The sequence below is a fragment of the Archocentrus centrarchus genome, chromosome 11 (assembly GCF_007364275.1).
Source record: "Archocentrus centrarchus isolate MPI-CPG fArcCen1 chromosome 11, fArcCen1, whole genome shotgun sequence".
In the NCBI taxonomy this organism is placed as follows: Eukaryota; Metazoa; Chordata; class Actinopteri; order Cichliformes; family Cichlidae; genus Archocentrus; species Archocentrus centrarchus.
In genome coordinates this window covers 23,915,290-23,934,492 of record NC_044356.1, presented here as the reverse complement: position 1 = coordinate 23,934,492, position 19,203 = coordinate 23,915,290, and the positions used below count along the sequence as shown (strand labels likewise).

Here is a 19,203-nt window from a genome sequence, read left to right as displayed (position 1 = left end):
AATTGATTGACATTAGTTAATAAGCTTCATGCCTTCGGTCAGTATTTCTCACCAGATCTGTTATTCTCCATGAAAGTTACTTTATGGTGAACTCAGGGTTGAGTGGGCTATACTGTCCTACAATAGGACCTACTGTATCTGTGCACATGTATAATGACATCTCGAAGGCCTGGGTTCGACTCCACCTTGGCCCTGGCCTCTCTCTTTGTGTGGAGTTTGCATGTTCATATTTGCACAGTACTGTATATTTAGAGGACCTTCTGTATTGTGTGAGTAGTTATCAAAGCATTGTTGCATGTGTGTGTGTATGTGTTTCAGATCCCAGTCACACTACTTGTGGAGATCCTGGCACTCCTCTCTTTGGAAATCAGAACAACAGTCAAGGCTATCAGGTGAGAAAGTATGGCCACACAGGAAATTGAGATCCATATATTAAACAAAAATCTAATGAAACCCCAAAAGGGCATTTTCTTTTACCTTAATGCTGTGCTTCTTGTACATTTCTTTATTTCTTACTGTAACTTATTTTGTGAGAGCTGACAGCAAGGATGACTTAATGGCTACTGCAAAATAGATGTTATAGGAGCGCTCGGCCCACATCTGTCTTCCCTTTGATGCCACATTGAGAATGTTTTCTTCATCTATACTCATTTGTTATTTTCTGTACAGAGCTGAATGACAAGGGCCCATATGGTTTAGACAAATTATGAAATAAATAAGGAATACAATAAATGATGTCTGAATCCCATACAGCTGCTTTATTTTCACTGTTCTGGTTCTGGGTGTACCCTTTTTTGCAGTCACACTATTGCGGCTGAGTGAGACACCGTAATGCATCGTTAATGTTATTTGTAACCCGAGTGCTTTTCCTACAATGACAACTCAAAATGTAATAGCGCTGTTGCAACTTCACTTCAATAAAATCTAAGATATTATTAGATTTTTTTGTGATTTTTTTTTTTAAATTAATTTTCTTTTGAAATATCATTTACAGATTGGCAGTACTGTGTTCTTCAGCTGCAGAAAGGGCTACTTACTCCAGGGCTCTATTTCTCGCACGTGTCTGCCTAACCTCACTTGGAGTGGCTTTCAACCTGAGTGCATTGGTAAGAACACAATCTACAAAATTATATGAATGGTGACAGAGAAACAAACTTGAAAAAAGCTCTTTTGCCAATATATTCCATATACTCTAACTCCCTAACATTTTCCCTTCTACGCTTACCTGTCTCTCCTCTGGTTCTTGCTCATCTTCTCATCCTTATTTTGACCTGTTTCTCTAAAATCCTTTTTTTTTTGGTGTCTTTAATCCTCCTCCCTCTCTCTGCAGCCCACCACTGCAGCCAGCCAGAGCTGCCAGCCCAGTCTGATGTGAGAGCCATTGAACTGCCATCTCTGGGCTACACACTGATCTACACGTGTCAGCCCGGCTTCTACTTGGCCGGAGGATCAGAGCACAGGACATGCAGGTCCGATGGTAGCTGGTCAGGGAAACCACCTTTGTGTACAGGTATAAACACTGCTACATTTGATCCATAAGGGAAAGTGAAGGCATGCACCTTCTTTGCTTTTTTTTCTGCTGCTAAATTTCACTTACATGGCTAAATTATTTCAACACATACACATTCTAAGACTACAGATTTTGTTAACCCTTGCTTATTCTCAGACACACGTCAGGGTAGGGTGGCCCATCCATCAAATAGTTACACAGCATGGAATTACGTGCACTCCGACTCAGACACACGCACAAACGTGTAAGCTTCATATCATTAACAAAGGTGCAAAACTTGATTAGGCCAGTGCTATTGATTAGGTTAGCAGAAGCAGCTCTTATAAATGGTGAAGTAGTGTTAAAAAGGTCTAGCAGACAAATAGACTGCCGTTAAGACACCCTCATGAATTGACTTAAATACATATGGAAAAGAAGAGTAATCGACATACAATTATGTAGGGTAGAGAAATGCTAATAGCTGAAAGGGAAAGCTGTACTAGAGTGGGGACATTCATGTGATGGATTCCATGTCAAGCTTCTGCTGAAATATATAGGCTGATGGGTATTTTTAAGGCCATGCTATTAAGACTGAAGGCAAAAAAGAGAGAGCCTTAGCACATACAGGATATTAACAGCGCCTGTGGGTGAAGTGATGGAAGGGCAGCTCAAAGACTGGCAGCTAATAAAGGACAAGGCTGTGGGAGTGTGTGTGCATGTGTGTTACCTTGTGTCTGTATGCATTTATCTGAGGTGATTTTTTTTTTTTTCTTGTCCTCATAAACTACCATCAGTATACCTGTCTTTGTTTGTGGTTGTGAGTAAAGCCCTCTCCGCTCTGTTTACCTGTGTGGGTGTATGTTTACTACTGTGATGCATTCCCGTGGCCCCCTGTGAGCAGTAAGGCATTATTAAAGCACTTCCGCTGAAGCTGTGAAACTGTGTCTTTCATGCCGCGGGGATACTTGAGCTGCTTTTTGACACATGAGTCAAGTCCTATCATAGGCAGCCCTCAGTCTGGCCACCACAGGGGTTATTAGGCGTAGACAGGAGGTGCTGATGGTGACATCCTTCTACTGCAATTTCCTTAGAGTTGTTGTGTTGAAAGTAGAAATTAGATCTTCTGTTGTCACTTCCATAGGCTCACATTGTACCTATTTACAGGATACTCACGTTTAGTATTTTCTTCTGTTAATATTGTATCTTTAGCTGATAATCGCCCAAGTGGTGGGATCCCAGTGGGAACGGTGCAGGAGCCACCCTCCAAACACCCAGGTAAGACAGATACTTCTGGAATTTAAGATGAATATGACAACTTTTCCCTTTGTCACCGGTTCTGTTCATAATTTTTTATGGACAGAATTTCTAGACGTAGCCATGTGGCAGAAGGCTTCTGTCTTGGTGGCCTCAGAAGCTCATCTCTGCTTTTTGTGGATGATGCGGTCTTGGTGGCTTCATCCGGTTGTGGCCTCCAGCTCACAGTGGAACGGTTCACAGCCGAGTGTGAAGCGGCTGGCATGAGAATCAGCGCCTCCAAGTCTGAGGCCATGGTCCTCAGCCGGAAAAGGGTGGCGTGTCCTCTCCGGCTCAGGGACAAGTTCCTGCCCCAGGTGGAGGAGTATCTCTGGGTCTTGTTCACAAGTAGTGGGAAAAGGGAACGGGAGATCGACAGACGGATCGGGGCTGCATCTGCAGTGATGCAGACGCTGCACCGGTCTGTCATGGTGAAGAGGGAGCTGAGCCTAAAAGCAAAGCTGTCGATTTACCGGTTGATCTACGTTCCTACCCTCACCTATGGTCACGACCTTTGGGTAGTGACCGAAAGAACAAGGTTGCGAATGCAAGCGGCAGAAATGAGCTTCCTCCGAAGGGTGGCTGGCCTCTCCCTTAGAGATGGGGTGAGGAGTGCTCAGAGTAGAGAGGCTGCTCCTCCACATCAAGAGGAGCCAGTTGAGGTGGCTCGGGCATCTGACTCGGATACCTCCTGGGCGCCTCTTGGGTGAGGTGTTCCGGGCATGTCCTACCGGGAGGAGGCCCCGGGGTAGACCCAGGACACGCTGGGGAGAAACTATATCTCTCGGCTGGCCTGGGAACGCCTTGAGGTCCCTCCGGTTGAGCTGGTGGAGGTGGCTGGGGAGAGGGAAGCCTGGGCTTCTCTGCCTAGGCTGCTGCCCCTGCGACCCGGCCCCGGATAAGCGGAAGAAAATGGATGGATGGATGACAACTTTTAAGATTACTATACTTGAATGCTTAAATGTACTCAGCTACAACATGTTAACAGAATAAAAAAACTGTCATGTCAAACTTTATCTACAATACTTATCTGATTTCACTGATTAGTTCCTCTTTTAAGCTGATTTCTTAGTCTAAAGCTCTCTAACAAATTGTGCATGAATTGTGAATTGTGCCCCGAACAATCTTGGATAATCTATCTATATGTCCTCAGCATTCAATGACTGATATCCCCTCTGCAAAATGACATGCCTATTTACCTATTCATCGCTTTTCTGGCTTTCAGTCCCTGTTGGTGTATTTGCTAAGAACTCCCTCTGGAGGGGATCCTATGAGTACCTGGGGAAGAAGCAGCCGGCTATGCTGAGCATCACTGCATTTGAACCCTTTAGCAATCGGGTTAATGGGACACTCATTGATCACAGTGGAGTAGAACTTAAGCTGGCAGGTGAGTGCCACAGAAACTCAAGACCTTCAAAAAAACAAAAAAAATCACACTCATAGACACAGTCTGTATGGCTCAGTTCTTTTAAAATACTTCAAAATATATCAGACTGTGTTTGATTTTATCCAAATTTCAAGTGAGTTCAAGAAGCAAGAAATCAGTGTGGTCCCTGCTTGAATTGGATTATTGCTGCTATAACAGAGCAGCAGACATTTTATATTATTCTCAGTGGTATAATCATTGTGCAGCTGCAGTCATCATCAAATTTTCATCAGTGGCAGCCTGGGCACTTCACTTCTGTAGCTGGCTGCTATCGGTCTTCATTACAATCTAGTGTTTATAAGATAAGATGGTGTTTATTCGTCACGTGCACAGTTATACACAGTACAATGCACAGTGAAATGTATTGTAGTATATGTAGTATTCACATATTTTCAGTAGTCACACTGAGTAACAAATTGTACAGGACCTCTGCATGTTATCTTTCAATACATTATTAATTTAAAATAAATTGAATATCTATTTTAAATAAATTCATTTAATATAGAAGTCTGGTGATACTGACAGTTTTCCTAAAGATCATTTTTAATGTCCAGACAAAGCCTCTGCATGCCAGAACTCAATTTTGCCCATAAACTGTTAAAAAAAAAAATCAGTAATACCTGCCGTAGCATTGGCTGACACATATATCTTTATTACAGTGGTGTTCTACTGAGTTGATTTCACATACACCATAGGTTTTTATGGGATTTATTGACAGTAACAAAAATGTTGCTTATTGTCAGCTGTAATCTTTCATTATGGACTGCATTGCTTGAATGGGGAATAATGGAAACATTTTGTAATAAAACTTTAGCCACAGTGTGTTATCCTGCATTATCACAAAAACAGCAGTTACAGTACAAACACAGCTGTGAGCAGCAATGACTGGGCCGTCACACCTTTGCAGCTGCATTCTGGGGCTGTTTTGCAGGCATGTAGAATTTTCCTGAGGGCAGTACTCTATCATGTTGCTGCATATCATGTGTGTCCAAGAAAATTAAAGATTTATTACTGCCAGCAATTTGCAGTATATGTCTTGAAGCTGGGAATCTTCTCATCTACAGTGGAGGAAATGATTATTTGATCCCCTGCTGATGCATTGATTTACATTGATCCCCAATCAAAACATGACTTAGTACTTGGTGGAGAAACTCTTGCTGGCAAGCACAAAAGACGTAATACATTTCTCATAGTTGGTGACCCGGTTTTCTCACATCACAGGAGGGATTTTGGCCCCTCCTCTTTAAAGAAACTCTAAATCCTTTAGGCCTCTTGGCTACTGCTTGGCAACTGGAAGCTTCAGCTCCCTCCGCTGATTTTCTATAGGACTGAGGTCTGGAGACTGGCTATACCATATGACCTTAATGTGCTCCTCCCATGTAGTTTCAGGCTGATCCACCACCTTTCTCATGATCATTTTTACCTGATGAGGCAAAATCTTGAATGGAGCTCCAGACAGATGACTGATTGCTGATGATCTTGTAGCCCATTCCGGCCTTGTGCAGGTCTATAGTCTTGTCCCTGACATACTTTGGCACTGCTTTATACACATAAGTTGAGTTCAGGCGTATCTGTAACTGATTGATTAATTGATTGCCATCTGTGTGCCAAATGGGCACACAGATTGCAATCAATCTGTGGGAGCCAGAATTCTGGCTGGGTTGTAGGGGATCAGATTTTTGGTTGATATTCTGTCTCTCTCTATTAAAACAAAATTAGAGACTGTTCATTAAGTGAGCAAACTTAAAAATTCAGCAGGGGCTCAAATAATTATTTCCCCCACTGTTTATGTATTTTTGGGAAGATAGAACAATTTATGTTTTACCCACAACACTTAAATCATTCTTGGCAAAACATGGTGCCACAGTCAGTCAGTTCATCTAAAATGCTAGGGTTTCACAAAGGTCTTTTCAATGATTCTGTAGAAAGATGAGTACAAACTGTGTAAATGGTTGGATTTTTGTTTTTTGCTAGTTTTTTGTAGGCCTTTGATGTTTCACATGGGTTACTTGTGGCTTGTCACATGATGCAGAAACTTAATGTGTAAAGTTTCCTGAGCTTTTGAGAATGCCGAGCCCCTCAAAAAATGCAATTTATTTTGGGGGAGATGAAAGAGAACACCACCTGGCACCTGTTTCCTAAAAACTTAAGTGAGATACATTTATTAGACGGTGTTGGTGACTTGTCATCATGCACAAGAGTTTCATTTTCCCCAGTGGATTCACAAGGTAATGGCAGGCAGACAGAAACGGAAGAAAGAGTCGACATAAACGTGATAAGAAGTTGGCTCAGATTTAGATTTTGGAGAGTAAATGATCTTTGATCAAATCAGTGTCTGTGGTTCCAAAATAACTGTAATCCCTTTCTGTAGGTACATATAAGAGGGAGGACGCTCAGCTGGTGCTACAGGTTCATCAGATCAGAGGCCCCGTGGAGATCTTTGTCAACAAGTTCAAAATGGACAACTGGTCCCTAGATGGACGTGTAAGCGCACGGATCTGGTTCAGTACAACACCTCTAGTTGTACCTGAAAAGATTTTACATCACATACAAACACACACCTTCATTGTGAACTATGCACAAGCACACTAACCTTGCCACTCCAGGGAGATAGAGGGCACAACAAGAGTTTAGTCTTTAATTAAAATGTCAGTTAAATCATTGCCTGGTAATCAGGACTCCACAGACCCCCTTCACTCTTCTCTCCAATATTATCCCCCAACCTCAGGCACCACTAATGCACTCTCTCTTGATTAATTAAAAAAAAAGCAGGTCACAGGTTGTGTGTTGCTGTGTGTATGTGTCACAGGATGCACATCACATGAGTGTTTTAAGTGTGCCCGGTGTAATCCTCTGGGGTAACATGCTTGCATGTATGCAGCATGGCTGAGTGGGTGTATGTTTGTTCTCGTGATCAGAAAAGCGTCACATTAAATGTCAGCCATACAAGTGCCTCTCAGCTCTTTTTGACATGATATTTCATTTTCTGCATGCACCAGCTGCTGGCACTTTGGTGATGCGCTCCTTTGTAAAGCCTGGATGTGACACATTAAGTGCCTGTCTTCTATTCCTTTCTCTCCCTAGGTGTCCTACATCTCCTCTTCCAACTCCTTTGTGTACCAGGGAGTTGTCACAGGAAAAGGCTTTGGCCAATTTGGTCTCCAGAGACTGGGTGAGTGAGTGGTCCACTTGGCTATAGAAACCTGTGAGCAAGTGGTCTCCCGGGTAGAAATATATATATATATATATATATATATATATATATATATATATATATATATATATATTTTTTTTTTTTTTTTTTTTTTTTTTTTCCAGGTGTAGATTTCTATCAGAGAAAAATTTCACTTGAAATATATATATCGTCTTTAAGCTCTTACAGCATACACTGTGGTGGGTTTGACTTATCTATAAAATGTAAGAACACTAGGAGAATGTGAAGCCACCAAGAGGTAAACACAAATGACATCCATATACACACACTACACTCACACGCATACACAACAACGCAAAATATTTGAGAGTTATTTGCTGACACCTGTAGAGTCTTTGGCAAGTAGCCTCATATCTTGCAGTTTTGATGTAGTAAATATTATCTATTCTTTGCTATGCATCATTCTTTGGTACCTTCAGCAACTTCAGTTATGCTCTCAGAGGTACAGAACTGCTTTTCAAAAAGCTTCAGCTGTCCATACACAGAGTGTGAGGAGAAAGTTCTGGAAACACGCCCATAAAAATTTAAAAAACTTAACTGAATTAATGTTGGCAGAGCTCCCATTCAGTGTAAGTTTCTCAGGGACATCCAGGCTGCTTTCAGAACAGCTGCTGTTTTCTGTCCGCTTCTTCTTGCACTGTGCACGAAATTTTGCCACAGACTTTAAATTTTCACTGAAAGCAAACATGAACTTTCTTTCAAACTGACCCCACTTTTATGTGGATGATCATCCTTGGTGATGAGGGTACAACTCAGCAGTGTCCACAGCTTTTAAGCTCAGAAGCAGCCCGTCAGGTGAAGAGTGACCCAGAGCACGCTGTTTGGTTATTTTTCTTTTAGACCCGTGTGGGGTTATGTACTGTGAAAATGTCCCCCAGTGTGAGATTGCCGTACGGTTCTACTAAAACGCCCGGAGGCGGCGAAGGGGGGGGGGGGGGGGGGGGGGGGGGGGATGAGTGGAAACGGCATCAAATGTGTGCCAGTGTGCGATCTCGAGCCAACACAGAACGCTTTGAAAATGCGGAAGGATTTTGGCCACACGCACATAATCTTTGATCACCATCTGCCCCACTAGCCGTATTTGCCTCCTGCAACATTGTCCACTCCTTGAAAATGAAACTCAAATTGAAGGATCGCTGTTTTGACAGACTGGCGTGCCTCAGATAGGCACAGGTGCAAGGGGACAGAATAAAACTTCCACTGACAGATTAAAACCTAGCAGTTACGTTAAAAACTCACCTCATCCTGAGGTGCATGCAAAGATCTGTAGATCGGCCAAATTTAAATAAGGCAAGTCCCCAAACGTTTTTAATCACACCTCGTGCACTGTCTCACATTTGTGATCTATAAATGCAGCTCATACACATCATATTCCCTAAGTCCTAATTTATTATGTCTGAATGGCTGTTTGTGTGAGATTCACCTGACATTCACATGCTCACTTTATGCCCTATTTTTCCCACGCTTTTTTTATTTGACATTAATAGGATATGTGTCATAAAAAACAGTACCTATAAGGTTCTGTATTGATGTACATTTATATTCTTATTAGTCTTGGTTTAATGAAGCTGCCACCTATTAAGCAGCGAGGATGTGTGTTAAGTATGTAAGAGTAAAAATCAATCTGTAAATCTTAAATGTTAGCTGCAAATCTACAGAAAACTGTTACAGTGCAGTGACATGCAGGGAAAACTGGATTTTAAGTTTCTATAAAAACCCTAAATTGGACTTGTTTTGATTTCTGAGTGCACACCTTATATTACTATGCAATCTAATTAGATTGCATAGTAATCTGATAGTATTCATATATTAATAATTAAATATTACTTGTGCCCCAAACTTCCATCAGCAGTCCTCTTAAGTCCAGTGTTTTTTAATCTGCTCACACAGTGTTGTGTTTCTGATTCACATAAACAGTTGAACAGCTAATGCCATTGCTGCGGCTTTGGCTGCTTTCGTTTTGCCGTGACATATTTCAAAGGAATTTAGCAGCTTTTAAAAAGCAAAGCCCACACTAAAGAGAGGCTTCCATATTGGCTGCTAGACAAACTAAAGAGAAGAAGTGTAGGTAGAAAGACAGATCAGATATGAGCAAGAATTTGGAATTGAGCATGAAGGCACGGTGAGGTAATATAGATTAAATATGTGTATGCGGGGTGAAAGTGAATGTGAAAATCTGCTGTAATGGGAAAGGTGCTTGAACACCACCACCTCGCCACAGCAGACTGATTGAGCAAATAGCTCTTCATTAATACAGAGAGCTGGGGCTGATGCCAGGGTATTCATGTGTATATGTGTTTAAGGGCATATATAAAAAAAAAAAAAAAAAACAAGGCAGATGCGAGTGTGGGAGGGTGGGCTGGACATCTTGGAAATAATCTGACTTAATTTGTCGACATTTTGTGTTTTGTTTTTAACTCAGTGGTGTAAACTGCGAGTGCAGTTTGCTTGTGTTTGTGCATCTGTTTGTGTGCAGCAGGGGGTTGATTGGCAAACACCACACAAGCCACTAATTTAATTCCTTCCTGTTTGTCACTCTTCCTTTATTGGAGCTTTTTTGGCATTCTCTGACAAACAGGTGGGCTGTCACTCCTCTGCTTTTCCTGTTGCAGACACACACCTCCATAAATTAGAGAATGAATCTGAAATGAGTTAATAGGTGTCAGGCTTTGATGTCAGTAATTAAGAGTCATTGTTAGGATAATGGAATTTGACATTCCCAGTGGGTGAAAGGAAGCTAGAGCAAAGCAATAAACCTTAAAAAAAAGCCAGTTTAGACTGCTCAGGCTATTATTTATAAATTGAGTCTTCCTGGTAGCCTTCTTCAGCCATTACCAATTATTTTATGACATTATTTCCCCTAATAAATTGAGGAAGATAATATCACCTTTGTTTGTTTGAACTTTATTTATGGGATTTAATTGCGGTGTCTATTAAAGTCATATGCTGAAGTAATGCTAAAGTAATGTCTCGGCATCTTGTCTGTCCTCCACCCCCCCCAGAGAGTTTAGATCCCAGCAGAGACAGCCCAGGCTACAACTTTGCCTCCAACAGTAGTTCAGTGGCGGCAGCCATCCTAGTGCCTTTTATAGCTATGATCATCGCAGGCTTCGCTCTGTACCTCTACAAACACAGGTAAGTCTTACCGCAGTGTAAGATAATCTTTATAATTCCACTTTTGCATTCCAGTTTTCCTTTGGGTGGAGGGATGTCCTTGGATAAAACCAGAAAACTGACAATATTTGCTGATGGGCTATTTTATTTGTTGACAGTGCTGAAGAAATGTTTAGCATGATTACATTTCAGGAAATGAATCCCAGAGACCGCATTCTGTTTAAGTCATCCTCCCTCTGTTTTCAAAGGAAATACTGTTGCATCAGTGCGTTCATTTACTATGCACGGGTTATTTATTTTATCTTGTGGGTCTGCTAGGTGTACATGCTTTATTGTTCAAAATACACAATATTTTTTTCTCATACTGGAAGCACAGGGAACAGCAAAGGCATGCGGTAGAGCAGGTGTGACACAAGACAGGAGAAAATAACAAACAACCGACAAGGGAGACAAAGAAGAACACACACATTAGGAGCTGACAGGGAATATGTGCACATGACGTCCTGATATTTGCAGAAAAATCTTTGCCTCAAGTTCTTTCCAAGTTGGTGAAGTTTGCTCTCGCTTAAGTTATCTTGAAAGATAAATTTACATACATCCTCCAAAATGCATTAACTTCACATTGATTTTCTTTTTCAATCCACTAAGGCATATGTTGCCCTCAATATGAGAAAATCATCATCTGTGATAATAGAGAACCCTCCCTGCATAGAAAATTTGCTTCATAACAGTGAGACAGACTGTGACTGAGTGAGAGTGCTTGCATGAGTGAAGCAGCAATTTTAGCATGTGTTTGATGCTCACAATATTATGAACATCTGTGCTGTATAGTGGATGATGAGAATTGTCTACCCCCACCCTTTAACCCACCCTCTTTTTTTTTTTTTTTTTTTTTTAGAAGAAGACCCAAGGTTCCCTTCAATGGTTATGTGGGCCATGAGAACACTAATGGGCGAGCTACATTTGAGAACCCTATGTATGACCGCAACATCCAGCCCACTGACATCATGGCCAATGAGACAGAGTTCACAGTCAGCACAGTGTGCACAGCTGTATAGCAACTGCTTCCTCCAAAGGTAAGAGTCAGACACCATTAGGTCATCTGCCTACATGATACAGAAATAGCTTGGAGCTTCAGGCATCCATGATTTCAAATTTCTCTGAGAGTAGATAAAGTGAGCCCAAGCTAATCTCAGGCATCACAACTGTTGAAGCAAGACACAATTTCTCAGAATGCAGTTTCAGACTGAACCTTTTACCCTCGTCCCTGAAGAGTTTTCTGTGAATAGAAGAAACCAGTGATTGGTTTTGTTCTGCAGCCTTCCCTTTGATCTGCCCCCCCTCATATTAAATATATAAAATAAATCCTGTTTAGTTTGTTTATGAAAATAGAATGTGTTTATTTTCAACAATCATGGGAAAATTACATTAATGCATATATTTTCTCTATTCTCTGTGATTTCCTTCATTTTTATCCTCTCCATTCTTCTTTTTTTTTAATCTTTGTCTTCCTTGCCCACGTTTCTAAAATCTGGATTTCTGGATATCTCCCTTTAATTTCTCTTTCCTTCGCCCTTCCCTACCATTTTCTACATACTCATCTTCTGTTACATCATTGATTCAGTTAGGGGAGGAGAAGCGCACCACATCCTCGCCTGCCTGCCTGCCACCAGAGGACATCTATAGTTCCTTGAGCAGAGGGCAAGACAAAGATTATTTTATTTGCTGAAATACCTTCGAGAAACATCTCCAGTGGCAACGGCGCTTTTACCTGCTGGAGATGAGAAAAGAAAAAAGAAAAGAAACCATGTGAAGTCAACAACTGGAACAAATGCCAACAACAACAACATGCTTTTCGTAACTTTACATGGTTTCTTGATCATTCTCCATATTTTGAGGAAAAGCTTCCACCTTAAACTGCAGCCAGCAGGAGTACTGCTGGAAGCAAAGCTGTGATGACTTTTCTCACCACACTCCGCCTAAACCCAAAGGGAATTTTATGGTAAACTTTAAGTTAAGAAAATTACCTGTAGCTTACGGAGATCTCTGTGCAAGCGAACTGCAAGACGGGCAGCCCTGTGTTGACCTGTGTGAGTCTGAGGGAGACAGTCTGGACTGTTTCAATTCATCTTTCACTGTTTGTTTTTGCTTTGTTTTTTTTCCATTAGCTTTTTTTTGTTTTTGTTTTTGTTTTCAGTCTTATATGCTGCTCGCTTTATGTGACGAGTCACTGGAAGGCCCGTTTCATCCCGACCGTCTGCTCCTGAGGTTCTCGAAAGGTATCATTGGGGATCCTCAGTTTCAGGCAGAAGATGAATTAAAAATTCAGTGAGTTTTGTAAGGCCTTGCTGGAGAAACACACACACTATCATTACTTTGTGAGCTTGACTTAATCTTTTTTTTTTGTTTGTTTGTAGCAGGAATAAAATTCCGGTTGTCGAGGCAGCTGTGTCAGTGCAGGGGTTAAAAGGTAGCTTGAGCTGCTAAAAAAGCACTTAGTGAGGTTTGTAGTGAGAACTTCTGTTTATATGCGAGCGAGAGAATGTACGCATGTGTGTGTATGTTTATTATGTGCACATTTTGTGGCTGCCCTGAACCAGCTCCTGTCAGTTTTGACCCTAGAGACCTGACCAAACACATGATGCTGTCCGTTTTGGTTGTTTGATTGATTTGTTTTTTAGAAAGGGGGGTCATTTTATTTTAAGAAACACTAAGGCACGCCCACCTGGACGCTCCGAAAACCAGTAAATTAAATGTCGACAATCTTTAACTCCACTTTCATCCCCTTTCTTCTGGTTTGTAGTGATTTATAAGAATGTTTGGAGAGACCGAAGAGAGACAAATTCACTTCTTAAGCTAATGCACCTAAATCAAAGGGATAAACAAGAGGAAATACTCTGACATTTGCTTCAAACAAGCTTTGGTTATAACCGTAGTACCACTGCTGCTCTGAGGCGCTTGAGGAGAAGGCATCGGCGCGGTCAGTGTTGGGACGGCACCTGATGCATTTCAGCGATTACACAAACACTTTGGGACCACATCACAACAAAACAGAATGTAGCACATCCTCCTCAAAAAGACTGCAAAACTGAAGTTAGATCACAGTATCTTTTATTTATTTATTTTTTTTCTTTTAATCCTGGATCCAGCTGCACTCGTTTCACTGGATTAAAGGTGGTACATATAAGTTGCCCTAGTAGCTCACTAAACTTGGCCTTAGGAAAACAACGATCAAAGTGCGGTCATGTTCCAACTCTCTGGAAATGTTCAAATGAAGGTGCTCGGGTTTGAAGAATGGATGAGTGAGTGATGCGTTCCCTCTGGATTACATTCAGGTCTCTTCCTCCAAGTTAAGTTCTGACAGCTCGTTCCCTTTTGAAAAAAAAAAAAAAAAAAAAAAAAAAAAATTGTGTTGCTTTGTTTTGTCTTAGCGCTTCATAAAAATGTTGCAGAAGGCTTCCTCCGAGCTGTGACAGCAGGGGAGTCGCTGGCATACTGATTACTCCCATGCATTAAATTGGAAATGATAAATATGATTTGGGGGAGAAAAAAAAGTGTTTATGCCTCTACTGCTTACGCTCCCCATATCTATGGCAACTTCGGAGTGATATGCAAAAAATATTATATTGAAAATGCAACACAGGAGGAAACTGTCATCTGATATAACAGCAAGGCTCTACCTTGGCTGGTAAATGACATGTCTGATGAAAATACGAATGCTTTTGTGACCTGTATTAAGTGCGCGTGTGTGTGTGTGTGTGTGTGTGTCTGTGTGTGTGTGTGTGAGAGGAAACATTTTAAAAAACGCTGCTCCACTTCCTGCTCCCGTACCTGTAACGCTGACTGGGGTGAATAGTGTGCGAATTTCACAGGAGCAAATTGGGCCATTACATTCAATTTTCTTTAATTTAGCCTCATTATCAAAACCCATAAGAAAATTCTGCATTCATCTTTACATTCCCAATAACAGGACAGATCCCTTTGACTCCAAATATAGAGATACTTCTTTAGTCTTTGGCACAGTTTTTTTGGTTTTGTTTTGTTTTTTTATGATAGAAATCAAAAGGGGAAATTGATCTTATGGATTTCTGTTGCTGCTTTATTATATACATTACGCTGCAAAGTAGTTTTCACACTTTTTTTAATGAAGTCTTTAAATTCACCTACTGTACATAATTTCCTTCACAATTCCAGACCTTTGAAACCAATCACTGTATTGTTCCTTTAATCAGTTTCGCTGTGGGTCGGTAATTGCTTTTACAATTTTATTACTTTTAAAGCTCTCGTTTATCTCGGCCGTACAGATAGAATATTGCCCCGTGCTTGCTCTGGTAGTGAATTGATGGAAGAGGAAACGATTGAATTACCCTGGATATTTCACAGGGAGAGGAGTCGTTGTGCTCACATTATCTTGAAGGAGCTGCTACTCATAGTTTTATGTGGCTGTTGCATGGTGCATTTCATTTATTTTTATTGTGAAATTGCTCCAAATATTTCAGCAAAGTGGATGGCTTCATTACATCTCAGTTTCTGTTAAGGGCACTTTGAAGTGGTCTTTTCCCAACTTGCACAAAACTATCAAACAAACACATGTAAATAGGACGGGATGCTCCCAAACCCCAGACGAACCGATTCTGTTTGCCTAGATTTAGACTATAAATCTGGATTAACATAATACAGAAGCATAAGCTCACACAAATATGATTGTTTCTACTAACAAGGGCTCATTCTCCACAAATTCCGAAATGGTTTTAAAGGGCCAAACACATCCGTTTTTTTTTTTGGTTTTTTTCTTTTTCATGTTCTTACCTCCTCCGGTCTCCAATAAGCACTTTTGTGTTCATTATAGTGCCTTGTAACAACCCCTCAGTGTCATGAATAAGCTTTAGAGGCCATTTTTTTATGTTAAGGAATTCCAATATCTTTTCTAAGATTTGGGGGTTTCCTATTTTTATGTCAGATATTAGAAATTAGAGCTCTTTTAAGGTTTTTGGTGAAGCCCTTATCTCTGTCTGAGTAACCCGCACATGCTGAACAGACTGCAGGCTTTGTAGATCTGTGTTTTTAATCTTTGATCTCACTGAAAATCTGAGCTTGTTAGGTTCATGTCAGAGTAACCATCCGTTTTTTGCTCTTTTTATGTGTTTTTTCCTAAACGAGCAGTGTGCTCAGTCGTACTGTATTTTGGTGTGCGAAGATTAATAGCCAGGATTTGATGTTCTTGGCTACACGCTCGGCTGGGTATTTGTCCCGTGTGTGCTTTGAGAGTTTAAAAATAAACCAAAGAAAGTTATCCAAATTCAGCCAATTTAGAATTAGAGATATAGCAAGCAAATAAAGATTTAATGCTCTGTCACCTCTTGGTGTTGCTTAATTTATTTCTGCTACTCTAGTTGCATTTTTTTTTTATGTGGAGACAGACATTTTCAAAAATTCATGCTGGTAATTTTGGATAAATTTCCCCTAATGGGCACTGCATCTCTCTATACAAGTGTTTTCTTTATAACTCATCTAGTTTTGCCCAGAAAGTTCTCAAAGAAAGTGCAGGAGAGTTATATAAAAGCAAAGATCACCGAGTTCTAAATGGAGCCGTGCTCTATGAGTTAGTCTTAATAGCAGCTGGCTACTTCCTGGTTCTCTTTGCATATTTTAAGACAGAAACGCTGCTCATCTTTGGTTCATTTTCGTTATCAGCCAGGCACAGCTCTGGGTTCTGTCCTGCTCTCCATCTCTTCTATAATGAAACACAGCACAGCTATGGTCTTTGAGTTTCCTTCAAGTTCACAGAGTTTCCTCACAGTCAGGGACCGAACCAAAGGCTCTTCCTTTCTTTGCGCAGCTTCTCAGCACAGGCCACAACTGTACATGTATTGAAAAACCAAACAATCCATCAGTTATGCTGTGTGCCATGTTCTGCATCAGCTATCATTTATCATCTCCCATTTCTCACTGTCACCACATATTGATGGCTGAACAACAAATCTCCACTTCCTGCTGTGTTTTACGGGCCCATTCCATGCAATTTGCCTTCGCTATTCAACCCATTTCGGCATGTCCAGTGGACTAAAGCTCGGGGAGAGAGGGAAGGGATGCATTTTGAAACGATTTGGAGCTCAGATGAGTTTTATTCTATAAATGGAATATACAGGTGGACGGGTAGTCAGATCATTTGTGATCAGATCACTGAATTTATTGCTCAAAAACTACTGAATGTATTTCATTTCACTGAGTGCATCAGAATTTATCTATCTATACTGTGTTCAATATCTGTAATCCCACAACTTTTTCTCTGTTTGTATGCAGTAATGGTTTAAAAAAAAAAAAAAAAAAAAAAGCTGTCAGTATGTGTTATCCTTGGACTAGAAACAGAATGTCCAATTTATCTAGAGTATAATATAGCAAAGTATTTACAAAGAGCTGCTTTTTATTACCAGATGCTTTTCTGTTTGTTTTTCGTGGAAACAAATTTATTATAAATTCTCATATTTGCTGTTTTGTTTTCTTTTAACATGTTTTTCGAGCCAGTTCTGTAAATCTCTCAACTAGTCTCTGTGTGAGACTAAAAACCCGCAATGTCCAAGCAGGTTCAGTAAGGCCACTGAACGCCTCAACAACAACAACAACTACAAAAAAGACAAAACAGCAACAGGCAAAGACAGTGTCAGTGTCAGTGTCTCGCTGTACAGCAAAAGGGTTACCGCTGAAGACGAGGACATACGTGAACTTGAGCAGGCTGTAAGGACAGAGCAACTGCAGAGGAAATGTCTCTAAGATAAGAGAATATGTTAACAAATAAAAAACCTTTTTTGTACAGAGATATATTTTTATGAAAATACATTTGTAATATAAAAAGAAAAAATGGATTGACATATATGTAAATGTTTTTCTTTTTCATTATTGTAGTACAAAATGCTAGTGGGGAGTATATGAAAAATCTATATATATATATATATATATATAAATATATATATATATATATATATATAAAATATATATATATATAAAAATATAAATATATACAAAGAAAAATAGAAACAAGGCTTTTTGTATATGTAAAAAAGATTGTATATAAAAGTTTACATACATATTGTACATATGTAAGACCCACCATGGCTTGTCTGCAATATATAAAATGTATTTTATCTGTCTGTATATGATGCTTTGCATTGTGTCTAAGCTTATTCTACTTTCTTGAACTTGAAACTTATTTTGAAGGTTTTGGAATAAAATATAAAACCTACCCCCTGGGTATTTATTGAACGCTTGAGTTTCTTGCTTCAAACCCATAATCATTAGTTAATCACGTATAACCTTCCTCTGGCGGGGAAAGCCAATATCATATAGTCGATGTTCCTGGTGCAGCTTTCTTTGCATATCTGGGTCAGGATCTGCTTTGTTCCTTATGTTGGAGTTTAATATAATTCTTGCTGGTACATATTTATTTTATCCTTTGTATAAGCAGATGTCCTGAATGGCCAAATTACATAAATACACACACACACACACACACACCCATCAACGTAATTGCTTAATTAAAAAAAAAGTTGTATTTTGTCTACTAAAATATCCATCATAGCCTGTGTAATTTTACCTCTGTACCCCCCTGCAGTGGATTTGTAACAGTCAAGATGTGATTGAAGTGCAGATTTTCAGCTTTAATTAAGGGGGTTTCATTGTTTAGGAATTGCAGCCATTCTTATATGTAGTTTTCCATTTTCAGGGGCAAGTAAGACAAGTAGTTGACAACTGACTCACAACCAGTGTCCATGGCCAGATGAGGTCTGTTCCTCATTAGTCCATGAATAATTAGGCAGATAAAACATCTGGAACTGATTCTAAGCACAGAATTGTACATGTATTTGTAGCTATTCACTGGAGCTCTCTCCAGAGAAGTATTGATGCAAGTGATAGAGGCCATCATAAGGCTGAAACCCCCAAAATATACCTAGTAAAGAGACAGCAGAAAAAAGAAGAAATGCACGGATCTACTCAGCAACACCAAAGAGCCTGAAAGACCACAGGAGACTTAAGTGGACAATGAATTATTTCCAAAAACAACTTCACAACATCTGACCAGGTCAAGAACACTCTTGAGGGGGTGGGAGTATCATTGCCTACAATCAAGAGATACCTGCTGATATGTAAATACAGAAATCTTACAACAAGGTGCAAACCACTGGTTACACTTAAGAACAGGAGGGCCAGATTAGACTTTGCCAGAAGACAACTAAAACAGCCTGTTTAGTGCTGGAAAAAAAAAAAAAATTATATATAGGCAGATGAGAGCAAGATGAACTTGCACAGCAATAACAGGAAGAGAAAAGTTTGGAGAAAGAGAGAAACATCTCATTATCCAAAGTACACCACATCTGTCAAACATGTTGGAGGCAATGTTATGACATGGGCATGTATGGCTGGAATCGGGTCATTAGTAATTACTGATGATGTGACTGCTGATAGAAGTAGCAGGATGAATTGGGCTGTACTCTCTGCTTAGATTCAGCCAAATGCTGCAAAACTGATTGGACAGCTCTTCATAGATAATGACCCAAAGCAAACTGCAAAAGCAACCCAAGAGTTTCCCAAGACAAAGAAATGCAGCTTTTCAGTTACTGAACACAAAAATGAACATAGACCCACAAACAGGCAGCAAAGGCCTGGCAGAGC

The 19,203-nt window shown here is 40.2% G+C and overlaps 1 protein-coding gene across 1 annotated transcript in view; it reads left to right on the top strand.

Moving 5' to 3' along the window:
* The window catches only part of csmd2 (CUB and Sushi multiple domains 2), a 263,477-nt gene extending 251,108 nt beyond the window's left edge, over positions 1–12,369 (top strand). The window contains exons 63-72 of the mRNA XM_030740701.1: positions 319–392; positions 995–1,106; positions 1,331–1,510; positions 2,699–2,764; positions 4,008–4,169; positions 6,580–6,692; positions 7,293–7,380; positions 10,425–10,557; positions 11,435–11,612; positions 12,161–12,369. Coding sequence (XP_030596561.1) covers positions 319–392; positions 995–1,106; positions 1,331–1,510; positions 2,699–2,764; positions 4,008–4,169; positions 6,580–6,692; positions 7,293–7,380; positions 10,425–10,557; positions 11,435–11,594 — 1,088 coding nt within the window. The 3' untranslated portion in view covers positions 11,595–11,612; positions 12,161–12,369. The remainder of the gene's footprint in view (positions 1–318; positions 393–994; positions 1,107–1,330; positions 1,511–2,698; positions 2,765–4,007; positions 4,170–6,579; positions 6,693–7,292; positions 7,381–10,424; positions 10,558–11,434; positions 11,613–12,160) is intronic.
* The last annotated feature ends 6,834 nt before the right edge of the window (positions 12,370–19,203 follow it).